Raw genomic sequence first — 13,787 nt, 5'->3', positions numbered from 1 at the left:
TGGGTGAGACAAGAAGTAAATTAAAAAACAGTAACTATTTCAAGAAGAAATATATTTCACACAATTACTCTGGTTGTCTGGAAGTTTCAGGGTTCGGGGGAGCACATTAGCTTTGACTTCTATTTGGGATTTCATGGGAGGTAGGGGTGTGGTGGGCGGGCGTTTGATGGGCTGGGTTCCCACAGTTCCCTCTTTTCTCCACCAGATGGCGGCTTTCCCTCATTCTCCGGGCTTTCTAGCCAGCTTTTGCAAAAGCCGCCGCTGAACCCGGAAGGGTTTCTGCTGTGATCCATCCCCAACCCCTCCTACACACAGAGCCGTTCGCTCCTGCTAACCACGGCGACGATCATAATAGGAACTACCAGCTGTATAAATTTCCTGGGTTTTATGCTGGTGTCCCAAAGTGACACATTTCAGTCTCTCCTGCTTGACTTAATCAGCTCAAGAATCCAGGAAGAGAGAGGTCCAGAGGAGGGCCCGCGGGGAGCGAAGGGCGGGGAGGAGAAGAGACCCCTAGGCACGGAACTTTAAAAAGGCTGGAGGAGTTGTTGGTGTGGAAAGAACTGGGGTGTGTATGGCGTGGGGCCTGCATTTCATTCCTGGGGCACAGAGTCATGTGAGTGATTTTGCAACTTTGAGCTACCGATGTTCTCGGAGGGAGCTCATAACCCTAGGAAGTTCTGGAAACCAGCTTGCATTCACAAGGAAAGCCAAAATTAGTGTGGCCAGCGCGCGAGAAGACAGAGAAGATGCAGAAAGTGGTCAAGTTTGTGACGGTCCTGCTGGACCCCTGGCGCTAGCCTCACCTCAGTGCCCCTCCCCTCCTTACCAAAGCGATCCAGGCCAGAGGAAGGCGCCTTTGCAGAGCTCTGCACGCCTGGGTGAAGGCCGACTGGGGGAACTTCGCTGCTCCTCCCGGGCATTGAGGGCCCTGGAAACATACAAGCAGAGGCAGGTAACTGTGATATGAGAACCAGATTATCAGTGTACGATTTCTGAGGCTGCTTAAAACGAGACGGAAGGCAGAAAGAGGCATCTGACCCTGCATAGACCGGACCCGGTTTGTTCATGGAAACCGGACACAGCCCCATCCAAGTGCGTGGGGGAGAGAACGCCTGCAGGAAAAAGATGTCTGTGACCCGGTAGAGGAGCGGAAATGACTGCAAGGAGTGTGCACGCGGCTCCTGGAGTTGCCTGTTTGCAACCGAAGCTTCAAGTGCAGTCTTTTTTTTTTTTTTCCCTCCTCCGAGACAGGGTTTCTCTGTAGCTTTGGGGGCTGTCCTGGAACTCGCTTTGTAGACCAGGCTGGCTTTGAACTCACAGAGATCCTCCTGCCTCTGCCTCCCTAGTGCTGGGATTACAGGCGTGCGCCACCACCGCCCGGCTGAAGTGTAGTCTTTAGTATTATTATTTTTTTTTGCAGGAAACCTATTAGGACATGGACCCTCAGCGTCAGAACTTCAAGTGGAAAAAAAAAAAAAAGAATAACAACATATTTGCTCAATCCTGACCCGCCATCCGGCCTAAAACTGAGGTCAGCCTGACCCTCAGGTGTGTTAGTATTTACAGGAACCACAACTCACCCGCCATCGTCCTGCACGGCCACACAGCTGTGCCCTAGTCTTATTGAAGTTCATATCCTGTCATGCTAGCTAACAGCCATCACAGCCACGTCAACGGGATGCACCAAACTTGTGGTTTTACCTCTATAACCCCTCTGCTCTCTGAGCTCTGGGTCTCTTTAGACACGTGATCACCGGGGTGGGGGTGAGGGTGGGGAGGGGGGCCCGTGTGTGTGGGCCTGGCCGGGCCTGGGTGGCTCAATAAAACCTTCAAATCCATGAAGAGTTCGTCCTGCTCTTGGTGAGAAAAATGACTACCACGGATGACATTAGGGAGGAGCCAGCCTCTGCTACGCAGTGTGTTTGAGACTAGCCTGGGCTGTGTGAGAGTTTGTCTCAAAAATAAGCAAATGAAATAAAGCGTTAAACACTTCTCAAAAATAAAAACATACTCTGTGTGTGTGTGTGTGTGTGTGTGTGTGTGTGTGTGTGTGCGCGCGCGCGCGCCAAAACAGCTTGACCACACAGCTGCCATGACAGGCTTAGAGGCCCAGACACAGCTTCTGTGAGAGGATTACTGGCAGACAACAGCCAGACCCAGGAGAAGCCATGAGCGGACCCCACCCACACAGGGCCTGCATCTAAGGGGAAATACCTGATATTCTAAATATTCCCAGCACCCCTAGACAAATGTCAGCCAATCAGGGTCCTGAACCCTGGAAATCCCCACACCCCAACCTCTGCTATGATAAAAACTGTACCCCGCCTGAGCTCAGGGCTCTCTATTCTCACTGCTGCATTGGACAGACAGAGAGACCAAGCCCGGGAGCTTGAAAATAAAGGCTCTTTGCTTTTACATATGGGATTCAGTCTCCGTGGCAGTCTTTTGGGGGTCCCAGTGATCTGGGCATAACAATACAATTATTACAGGTCAGTTAAAATATCAAAATGCATTGTAATAAATTTCCCAGTTCCTTAATAAGTGAGCTAGTCGGCAGGGAGAGCTCCTCCAGATCAGTTCTGACTTGAGTTCTCTATGTCCTGCAACCAGGGCCACGAGTTATCCTCAGCAATGGGGTCTTACCTTCTGGCTTTTTCCTCTTTCTCTCTAAGCAGAAGAAATTTTTTTTTTTTTTAATCAAAGGAAACGGTTGTTATAGAAAGATAGATAGGAGACCTCAAATACAGTAGATTTTTTTTTTTTTTTTTGAGGGGTTGGGGAGGGAGTGGAATCTCATTGTGTAGCTCTGGCTGGCCTGGGGCTCACAGAGATTCCCGTCTCTGCCTCCTGAGTGCTGGGATTAAAGGCTTGGACCAGCGTGCCAGGCTTGAGTTTCCATTTGGAATATAGTTACTTTTATTATAAGCAATGCTTTCTACATTTTGTGATAAGACAGAAGCCATCAAGCAAGGACAAGACATACAAATTGAAAATACAAAATTTAAAATACAAATTTAGAAAGGGAAAGGAAATAATTCTCAGAGGTCACATGAGTTTGTCCGAGGGTGAAGGATTTTTCTAGAATGGAAATAGATTGATGGGGCAATAATGGTAGCTTAAGCTGGAACTAAGTGGTTTTAATTAAAAGTTACTAAACATTCCCAGGGTCAAATTTCAATGCCCCAAGGTTAAACTGGTGATGGAGAGACATTTACAAACACCTGCCACACAGAACAGGATTTTGTCCTTTGTCTTTGTGTTGAGTGAGCCGTTAAAGAGTTGAAGTTTGGGGTCTGGCAAGGTGGCTCAGTGGTTAGGGGCATGTATTGCTCATGCCTAGGACCTGAGTTTGAAAGATTTCACTCACATCTGGTGTCTCATAACCACTCATAACTCAAGCTTCAGGGAGATATAGCACCCTCTGCTGGCCTCCATGGGGACTGCACTCATGTTCACATTCCTCTCCCCCACATAGACTATTAAAAGTAATAAAAATTTATCTTTAAAAACAAACAAACAAACTTGAACTTTGTGTTTTATCCAGATGTTAAGTTTCTATGTTTTCCTACAAGGTACCGCTCTGACTTGCTGAATAACCACAATGGGAAAAATTCTGTTAATGGGTATTACTCCTGTTGGGGGCATTTCTGTTAAAAATGACATAATAATTACAAAGCAATACTTTTTGTGTATGCGTGAGTGTGTGCTGTGTGTGTGTGTACATGCATGAGCTGGTGCTCATGAAAGTATGAGTACATGAGTATAGAGAACACAGAGGCCAACCTTGGGCCTCCAAGGCCTCAGTCCAAAGTGTATGGTGTCTTCAGCAATAATTCTTACAAAATTCTTGAACAGCTAATTTAAAAAAAGGAGGGGGGACAAAAAATAAAATTTCTATGAAGGGAAAAAGAAAAAAAGAATTAAGCAGGTGTTAATCCCACTGAATGAAAGTAAAGGCCATCACCTAATTCTTTGGCCAAATTAAGCGAGCTGTATTTTCTGTTAGACAAGGCTATCTCTCTAAAGTGGGGGTTTGAAAACAAACCAACAACAAACAGGAGAAGAGAGTTTAGTCCAAAAATACTAGGGGGGGGGGGTTCTAAGGTTGGGGGATTTCCAGAGGAATTTTGGTTACTTGGGAACTTGAACATTTTAAAATGATTTGGCATAAATCTTTTCAGGTTACATTCAAGCTGTGAGTCAAATTCCATGCGGGGGGGGGGGGTCATGTTAAATTCCAGAAACAGGTTAAAGTGCGGTCAACTTGAATTTTGCGGCATACAGAAAAATGGACTTGTTCTGGCCTTATAACAAAATGATTTCCATCCTTAAGCAGGAGTCAGGCTGGTCCACCATTCCCCCTTGTCTTATGTTCCCTTTCAAATCCTTGATAGTGAATAGTCATTTATATCTGTTTACAGGCTGACAATGCCGTGATCACAGGCATCTTAGCATTTTCTGTTTGGTGAGAGACAGAACTTCTATCATGGCTAGGGTCTTTCTAATTATGTCTGATTGGTTATCATAGAAAGAATAAATTTTTCTTTAAGCCATCCTCTTCATTCTGTATAGAGCAGGTCAAGTGCCTTATGATATTAGAGAACAATTTTAGTTAATGAGTCTACCAGTTGATAGATCTTGGTCTATTTGTTTTTTTTTTTTTTTTGTTTGTTTGTTTTTGTTTTTGTTTTTTTGGGTTGGTTTTTCAAGACTGGGTTTCTCTGTGTAGCCGTCTGTCCTGAAACTCACTCCCTCTGTAGACCAGGCTGGCCTTGAACTCACAGATCTGCCTGGCTCTGCCTCCCAAGTGCTGGGATTAAAGGTGTGCACCACCACTGCCAGGCAGTCTGTTTGGTTTTAACAGGTACCTTTTTTGACAATGAAGGAGCCTGGTATGCCAATAGGCATTATATCTATATGGTTATATATGTATTTGTGGCTATATAGATGTGTGGATATATATGTGTGTAACTATATATGTATGTGTGTGTGGCTATATATGTGCAGTATATGTTTATGGATACACACACACACACACACACACACACACACACACACACACACACGACACACACGGAGTTCCCTTTGGATTTAACATTCTAGCCTTCATTGAGGACAGCAGGTGATGTATTCTCCTCACTACTTCCTGCTAAAATTAGGATGCTGTTGTCAGGGCGCAGGAAGGCTGGAATGTCAGTCAAGAGTTGAGAGGGGATTGGGGCAATGGAGCATTCATTCATCAGCTGCATCTGGTTTGCTGACCCAGCTGGAGAGATAGGGACAGTCACACTGGCTGGAGTGGTTTAGATCAGTTTTCAAGTCCAGGGCTTCCGGTTTGGGGACTGGCGTGGTGTAGTTCACCTTTGGAGCAGTTTGTAGCCCACAGCTGATGCCGCCCGCCAGCCGAGTAGGACTTTGCCGAGACAAATACAGACTGGGACAGTAGTTAAAGAGTGCAAAGGATACTTTTATATTTGGAGCTTACTGGGCCATAGTCCTGGGGGGGAGGAGTCCCAAGACCAGGGGGGGGGAGAGAGAGAGAGAGAGAGAGAGAGAGAGAGAGAGAGAGAGAGAGAGACGCCACCCCCAGTACAGGCTGCTGATTGACAGGAGTACTTATCTGGGGTTCTTTTGATCTGTGAGAGGCAGAGCCAAGTCTTATGACTTCCTCCACTTCCTGAGCTTACAGGAATTATTTTTAGACAAGATAAAAGTTTGAGACCTTAGCATCACCACTGTTTGGGATCTGTACTGAAATCCTCATTACAGATGAAGCAGCTAATGGTGTCTGCCAAGCAGCTGGAGTAGACTCATGGTTTTGAGTCATAGCCAAAGCTGCAGCTTTGGGTTGAGAAGCATGAACACTCTTTTTTGTCCAGAGGGCTGGATATAGATGGGACAGAGATACTTTCAGCCTGATGAGAAGCCTCCTCAAGCCTATATTTAGAAGAAGACAACCAAAGGAAAATTAAAAATTTGAGCTTCTGACTCATAATGGTAGTCAGTGCTTTCCCAGCTTCTTAGAAATCCATTGCTCAACGTTAAAACTCTGAGCCCTTGAAATCTTTGTATAATAGCGGTGTAGAGTAATTTGTATGTATTTCTGTTTTTCTTTTTAGTGTTCTGGTGGAAGCTCCACCTCAACTTCCTTCCCCATCTCTCTCTCCCCAAACCTGCTCTCTCAAAGCCCACCAAAGCCAGCCCCTCCCTGGGGCTGTTCAAGACCATGCCTACAGGTTACTTAAGGCCTGGTGGCCATATTTGCCATGTGACTCTTCCCCAGCCTTTCCAAGGGTCACCCAGGATAGCTTTGCTCTGTTCATTAAATCCGGATTTATTAATTCAGTTTGATTTGGCTTATTACGTCAGTGGTGGTGGCAGATACCCAGCAACTGAGGATTCAAAACTTATCACTTAGCTCTTTATAATTTATTTATGTTTTCGTAGTCTCAGACCTTTATAATTTGCATTTATCTTAAAATGTTTTCTTAGTTTCTCAGAATGTACATAAGTTTAAAACCTTTTTTGATTCAGTCATTTATTATGAGTGGTTGATTACTGAGGGCTGCCATTACAAAGCAAGTTCCTTTAAGTAGTAAAAGTTGCACCTGAAGGCTGTTTACCGCTTATTATGAAGCCTGTTAGTAAGGATAAGCTGTCCGTGAGTTTACCTTTCTCATCAGGAGAATTAACAGCTCTAGACAGGCAAAGCCAGATTATCACATATGAAATGCATTAGCCAGGCAGCTGTTGTTAAACTGATATAGCTACAGTTAGCCATCAACACCATCAGAGATCTGAGGGTAAATTACAGCAGGAAGGGTAATCCAAGCGATCTTTACACTGACTAAAACAACAAAGACTTACAGTTACCTGGATGGTTGCCCTAGGCTCCGGTGGTAGCTTTTTGGGGACAGAGGTCAGTCTTCAGCTGTCACAAGGGACAGTATTGAGCATAGACCTTCAGCTGCCAGGTCCAGAAAATCTGATTTTCCTGTGGGGAAGGCAGCTGGGAAAACTGACCTTGCTTTGACGAGGCAGAATGTGACAGTCAGCTCCACAGTATCCATAGTTTGGTTAGAGCCTTGGCAGCAGGCGAGTCATGGGCAGCTCTTCCTGGTGGTTAAACATTACCACAAAGTGCCCCATTGTCTTCTGGGGAGTCCATGGGGCCATCTCTATCATAGGAAGTGTTTTCATTAAACATTTTAAATGCCATATCCAGCAGATCTTTGAACAGTGTTGAGGGCTGTCTATTAAGTATACCCAATTTTAAATAAACTTTTTGTTTTTAGTTATTTGTTTAAAGCTTAATCCTGAATACATACGTAGGAGGTTAAACGTAATTTGTTCCCAGAAATAAATTACCTTTGTAGCCAGCATGACTACAAGCATGGTTCTGAACACATTAGTCGTTTATAAGGTGACTATCAACCCTCATACCATAATTCATTTATTCTACTCATACAGTGTATCCTGACTTCAGCTTCCCTTCCCCCACCCCTCCCAGTTCCCCCTTAATTACTTTTTTAAACTGTCTAGAACAAGTTAGTAGCTTCTATAAGATTAAGATTCAAACTCAGCTTTAATTCGATTAGCATTATCAGTTTAACATCAGCCCTTAGAATCACGGACCTTGCAGTGGGGGTTTTAGACTAGGTGTGCTGTTGGCCTAGTAGAATTGAACAAGAAACGCAGTGGCCATTGATGCCCTGTCTACTCTCAGCGGTAAAAAGCAAGTCCTCAGCTATGGCAAAGTTTGCTATGAGTAACCAGCACCTGCGTATCATCCAGGTATCTGGGCTTTCATTCTGTCATGTAGTCCTTGTCTTAGGAGTTCTAGCATTGTGAAGAGACACCACAACCAGGGCAACTCTTACAAAGGAGCACATTTGAGGTGGCTGCTTACAGGTGGAGAGACGGCAGTGTGCAGGAAGACATGGTGTTGACTTCATCTTGAGGAGGAGAGCACAACAGCAAATGGACTGTGACTCTGGGCGGTATCTTGAGCATATATTAGACCTCCACAGTGACACACTTCCTCCAACAAGACCACACCTCCGAATGGTTTCACTCCCTTTGGGGGCTATTTTCTTTCAAACTACCACATTTTACTTCCTGGTCTCCAAGGCTTGTAGCCATATCAATGCGAAAATGCATTCAGTCTAACTTCAAAAGTCCCCATAGTCTATCACTGTTCCAAATTTGTTTCAAAGTCCAAAGTCTCTTCTGAGACTCATGCAATTTCTTAATGGTAATCCCCTGTAAAATTTCCAACATATAATGGAACAAAATATACATTCCTGTTTCTAAATGTAGGGGAGGGAGCATAGTGAGGAAATACTGGACCAAAAACCAGCTGGGCAAACTTCAGACTCTGCATCTCCAACATCTTGGGATCTCCAAAGCACTCCAGGCTTCAACTTCACAGCATCACACACAATGGCCTCTCTGGGTCTCCATTCAGGGACACCCCTGACACATGTCTGGCCTCAGCAGCTTTCCTTAGTCTTAAGGGTAAATTCCACAGCCCCTTTCTTCTGTCCTTAACTCCAGAATCACATGGCCGAAGCTGCCAAGTCCTGCTGCTCACTGGGGCTGGAACATGGCCCCCTTGTTCAATTACATCTTCACCAACTTTCTGTTTTCAACGGTTAAACCAGGCTGGCCTCAGAGATCCATGCACCTCTACCTTCCCAGTGCTGGGATTAAAATTGTGAGCCATCACACCTGGCTTTAAACTTTTCTAATTCCTATTCACAAGTTGGAAATTTAGCGGGGTAGGATCTTGCACCTTTATTCCATTTCTTTTTTAAAATTTTTAAACTTTACTTTTATTTTATAATCATTGGTGTTTTGCCTGCATGTATGTCTGTGTGAGGGCATCAGAAGCCCTAGAACTGGAGTTACAGACAGATGTGAGCTGCCATAGGTGCTGGGAATTGAACCTGGGTCCTCTGGAAAAGCAGTCAGTGCTCTAAACCACTGAGCAATCTCTCCAGTCCCTTATTATTCCATTTCTTCCTTCCTTCGTTCCTTTTCTTTCCTTTTTTTTTTTTTTTTAAAGATTTATTATACATACAGTGTTCTGTCTGCATGTGTCCTTGTAGGCCAGCAGAGGGCACCAGATCTCATTACAGGTGGCTGTGACCCACCATGTTGTTGCTGCGAATTGAACTCAGGACCTCTGGAAGAGCAGTCAGTGTTGGAAGAGCAGTCAGTGTTCTTTGACCATCTCTTCAGCCCTATTATTCTATTTCTTAATCTGTTTATCGCCTTGAACACAAGACATAGCTCCATTCCACTTTTTGGTGTTTCTTTTCTCCTTAAATTTTACATTTTTACCCTGCTCAGCTTGCTTCTTTTCATTATAAATCTTCATTAGAGTTAACACTAATAACCATACAATACTAGGCTGCTTTGAGATTTCCTCTGCCAATGGAATGAATTTAAAATTCTTCACTTTAGCCTCAGGCAGAATCTTTGGACAAGGGCAAAAGGCAGCCACATTCTTCACCAAAATATCACAAGAACTATCTCTGGATCACATACTAAAACTCTTCTCTGAAGCCTTTTGAGCCAGGCCCCCACAGTTCATCAAATCACACTCAGCACCACTGTCTTCCATGCCTTGTGCACATTACCAAAGTCAATGTTTTAAGGCAAGATAAACTTTAAGATTCTGTCTTTTCTCTAGAGTTCCTTGTGGGATAGCATTTTTGAAATCCTCATTTTCCTCTGAGTTTCTTTTGATTTTGTTCTTTTTAAAAATCCCCCTAGACAGGACTCCTCTGTGTAGATCTGTCTGTCTCTTCTGTGGATCAGGCTGGCCTTGAACTCAGAGATCCACCTGCCTCTGCCTCCTGAGTGCTGGGATTGAGGGTGTAAGCCCCTACTGCCTGGCTTTTTTCTTTTTCTTTTTCTTTTTTTTTTGGACTGTTTTTGTTCTCTCTCTCTCTTTTTTTTTTGTCACAAAATCTGGTGTCTCATATGTCATAGGACAGACAGGAAACTTTTAAATAAGCCTGCTTGGGTTTAAAGAAGCAGGATCAATAACCCAATTCCATAGCCAGCTTTTCGATAAAGCAGAACTGCTGTGGATATTTCTCTGTATAAATAAAATGCTGATTGGCCAGTAGCCAGGCAGGGAGTATAGGCGGGACAAGCAAAAAAGAGAATTCTGGGAACAGGAAGGCTGAGTCAGGAGACACCAGCCTGCCATCCAGAGAGCAGCATGTAAAGGCAACAGCTAAAGTCACGGAACATGTGGTGACATATAGATTAACAGAAATGGCTGAGTTTAAGTGTAAGAGCTAGTTAATGATAGGTCTGAGTTAATGGCCAAGCAGTTTAATTAATATAAGCTTCTGAGTGATTATTTTATAAGCAGTTGTGGGGTCCATGGGGCAGGGTAGGACTGGAGAAATCTCCAGCTACACAGAACAGAATAAAACAATATTTCAAAATTGTCTAGAAAACATCTGAATCCCTGAAAAACTGCATTCAGGGACCAGAGCAAGCTGAGAACAGAGAAAGCAGCTATGGCAAGTAACCGAAGTGGCCACTGCTCCATCTTCCCCTGCTGGGTCCCTCCCCACTCTGTAGGCCATGGTTTTCCTAGGACAAGGAGGCAGGAAGGAGGGCAGCAGACAATCCACTAGGATCCACCCTTGTGGAGTCTGTGGGGAGCCACTAGTGCTGGAGAAGATCCCAGATCCTGGCCTCCACTGCCTGCTCATCTGGCTTCCCACCTTGCCCTTCTGGTCCTTGCTGTCTGTTTGCCAGCCCTGGACGGGCATGTGGGCCCAAAGCAACACCCAGCAGCAGACTCAGGAAGGGAAAACAAAGTTTTCTCTGACTGGGCTTCAGTGGCTGCTGCTGTGGCAGGTGGAGGAGAGCATGGCAGGAACAGCAGAGTTAAAGAGAGCGAAAAACGAAACCATAGAACACACAATGTTCAAGGGACATTGTCAGTAAAAATCAAGACCATCAGACATAGTACAGAGAGTACTACTTTCATGTAGCTGAAAGAAATTGGTCAAAAACAAAACATGGCGCCTATCTTCATTCATGCATTTTACCAGGCTTGACCAATTTCCTTCTTGGTCTCCAGCATCCAAGAACTAGGTGGGCAGAGTGACTTTTACTCCACGAGCAGGAGACAAACAAATGGAACAAAGCACAGGGTACCAAGAATAAGGCACCAAAAGCCAGATGGTCAGATGCCATGCTGTTGCCCTGGACAGGAGTTTGTGTACCTCATCAGGTACCTCTCTGTCCCCTAGACAAGATCCCATCAGAAACAGCACCAGATGCCATAGAACAGAGGTTTTCAACCTGTGGGTCATGACCATTGGAAAGGATATATTTCTGATGGTCTTAGGAACCCCCAACCATAAATTTATTTTTGTAACTACTTCATAAGTGTACCTTTGCTACTCAGTGAGGTCTCAGCTCCTAAGATCACCGAAATATGTGTTTTCTGATGGTGGAGACCATTGGTTGAGAAATGCTGTCATAGAAGGAGAGGCCCTCTATGACTTACCAGTGGGGCACTCCTCAGACAGGTGCTTCCTGGTTCCTTTTTCCTACACTACAACAATTTGCCAAACTGAAAGCATGCATTGGATGGAGTCTTGGAACGTCTTCATGGTGTGCACCTTCCAAGGCAGGATTTGGGTCCTGGAGTCCTGGGAGTGAAGGTCTGGCTTCAGAATATGGGTTGGGAGTCTTGATCTCACGGGGGCCTCCAATTGTTAGTCCCTCTGAACAAGAGTAAAGACGATTAGCAAAATTCTTTGATCAAATTAAGCAAGCTTTGTTTTCTGTCAGACAGTGCTAAAGCAGGGGTTTGAAAAAATAGCATCAGACACAGGAGGAAGTGGGGTTTATGGTCCCCAGAACTATAAGAGTAAGGGTTTTTAAGGGTTGGGGGATTTCCAGATAAATTTTGGTTATTTAGGAACTTGGCTGAACATTTGAAAATTATTTGGCAGAGCACCTTATTCATTCAAGGTGTGAGTCAGACTCCATAGGGTGAGGGGCATGTCTAATTCAAGGACAGTTTAAAGCACCATCAAGTTTCATTTTGCAGCACACAGAAATGAACTTGTTCTGACCTTATAACAAAATGGCTTCCATCCTTAAGATGGAGTCAGGCTGATCCTTCATAGGTCCAACCAATTGTTACTGATATCAAAATGTTAAGCTGCAGCAAATTCAAACCCTATGGTCCGCTCAGGCATGTGTTTTTCTTATTGTAACGGTAACACTGTTGGCTCTCAGAGATACCCAGAGACTAGGTTAATCTCCTCATCCAAGTCATACACCAAGCCCACACCCCCAACACCCCTATACATTTTAAAATTATCTTGATTTCAAAATTTAAGTCAAAAGATGTTGCTTTGGGAAAGAGGTTATGCTTTTGTTTCCATAGGAAATGAGAGGCTGTGGATTTATTCTGGGTTATGAAGAATCAGGTTTGATCGAGGAAGGCCCCCTGAGAAAAATCTCTTATGGGAATGGATGGCCCAGATGATCCAACATTTCAGAGCACCTCTGTTGGAGTATTCTGTGAGGCTGGATCATCTCAGCCAGCAGCGTTGACGCTGTTCTGGATATAGAACTCAGAGGAAACTGCAACAGAGATGCATCACTTGGGGGGGGGGGGTTCTTTACAAATTGTTATTGGTAATGGTCAGGAAAAAAGCTGAACAAAGGAGATTAGGTTCAGGGATCTTGTTCTTAAAAGAAAAAGGAAGGATATAGAAATGATAGGTTAAAAGGGCAGATTATTAAATCTACTTTAATCCAAAACACAACTATTAACCTTACATATTTTACATTGGTATGAATTTTAGTTTATTGATATAAATTTAAAGTTAATTTTGTTATAGTATATTTATATTTCTATTCTTGTTCAAGCTATTGTACTTATCTTTTTTTTTTTTTTTTGAGCTGGGGATCGAACCCAGGGCCTTGCGCTTGCTAGGCGAGCACTCTACCACTGAGCTAAATCCCTAACCCCTTGTTCAAGATATTGTACTTATAAAGCTCATTTAAAAAGTAGTGTGTAATTAAGAAACATTTTAATAGTCATATTTTTTAAGGTCATACAGAGATATATTTCAGATAGATAGGCAATCTTCAAATGCTTCAAAGACCTACAGAATATGACATTTAAAGTGTTTTAAGAGGGCCTGGAGAGATGGCTCAGAGGTTAAGAGCACTGGCTGCTCTTCAAGAGGTCCTGAGTTCAATTCCCAGCAACCACATGGTGGCTCACAACCATCTATAATAAGACCTGGTGCCCTTTTCTGGAGTGCAGGGACACATGCAGGCAGAACACTATATACATAGTAAATAAATAAATCTTAAAAAAATGTTTTAAGAACTTAAACATTTCATGACAGTGACACATGTCTGCTCCTGGGAGCACCAATCTACTTCAGAAAAGATATTGGGCATCCAAAAAACTCCATATGGAGTTTGCTTTCTTTATGACCTATCTAGCCATGTGGGCAAAGAAACTGCCCTTGCCTCAACTGCTGACAATTACTGACCAGCAGGATGCAAGAAAGGTGACTACTGAACTTTGCCAAGACAAGGTAGGACAGTCCTTCAAAAATCCTGCTTCACAGGAAAGTCTGTCAGATATGCTAGGCCTGTGGGCCAAAGGTGGATGACCCAGCGTTACAGAGGAACTTGGGGTGACTGTCCAGGCAGCCTGATGTCCTTGTCATTAGGTAACATTTCACCCTTCTGGGGTCTTTGATGGAGTTGAA

The 13,787-nt window shown here is 44.0% G+C and overlaps 1 protein-coding gene across 8 annotated transcripts in view; it reads right to left on the bottom strand.

The window, feature by feature from the left end:
- LOC118581271 (zinc-alpha-2-glycoprotein-like) overlaps nucleotides 1–13,787 on the bottom strand; it is a 38,100-nt gene that overhangs the window by 637 nt on the left and 23,676 nt on the right. For 3 of the 8 annotated variants that reach the window (XM_036183303.1, XM_036183284.1, XM_036183316.1), the window contains one exon: nucleotides 11,003–11,768. Coding sequence is in view for 4 of the 8 variants with exons in the window: in XM_036183316.1 (XP_036039209.1) it covers nucleotides 11,563–11,768 (206 nt within the window). In the remaining 4 variants the exon portion in view is untranslated. Of the gene's footprint in view, nucleotides 1–7; nucleotides 932–11,002; nucleotides 11,769–13,787 lie in introns of those variants that run through there. The other 5 variants (XR_004944678.1, XM_036183322.1, XM_036183329.1 and 2 more) reach the window with 4 other exon arrangements.

The sequence above is a fragment of the Onychomys torridus genome, chromosome 1, assembly GCF_903995425.1.
Source record: "Onychomys torridus chromosome 1, mOncTor1.1, whole genome shotgun sequence".
In the NCBI taxonomy this organism is placed as follows: domain Eukaryota; kingdom Metazoa; phylum Chordata; class Mammalia; order Rodentia; family Cricetidae; genus Onychomys; species Onychomys torridus.
Note: the sequence above shows the minus strand (reverse complement) of the source record. Positions and strands in the feature narration are given on the sequence as shown.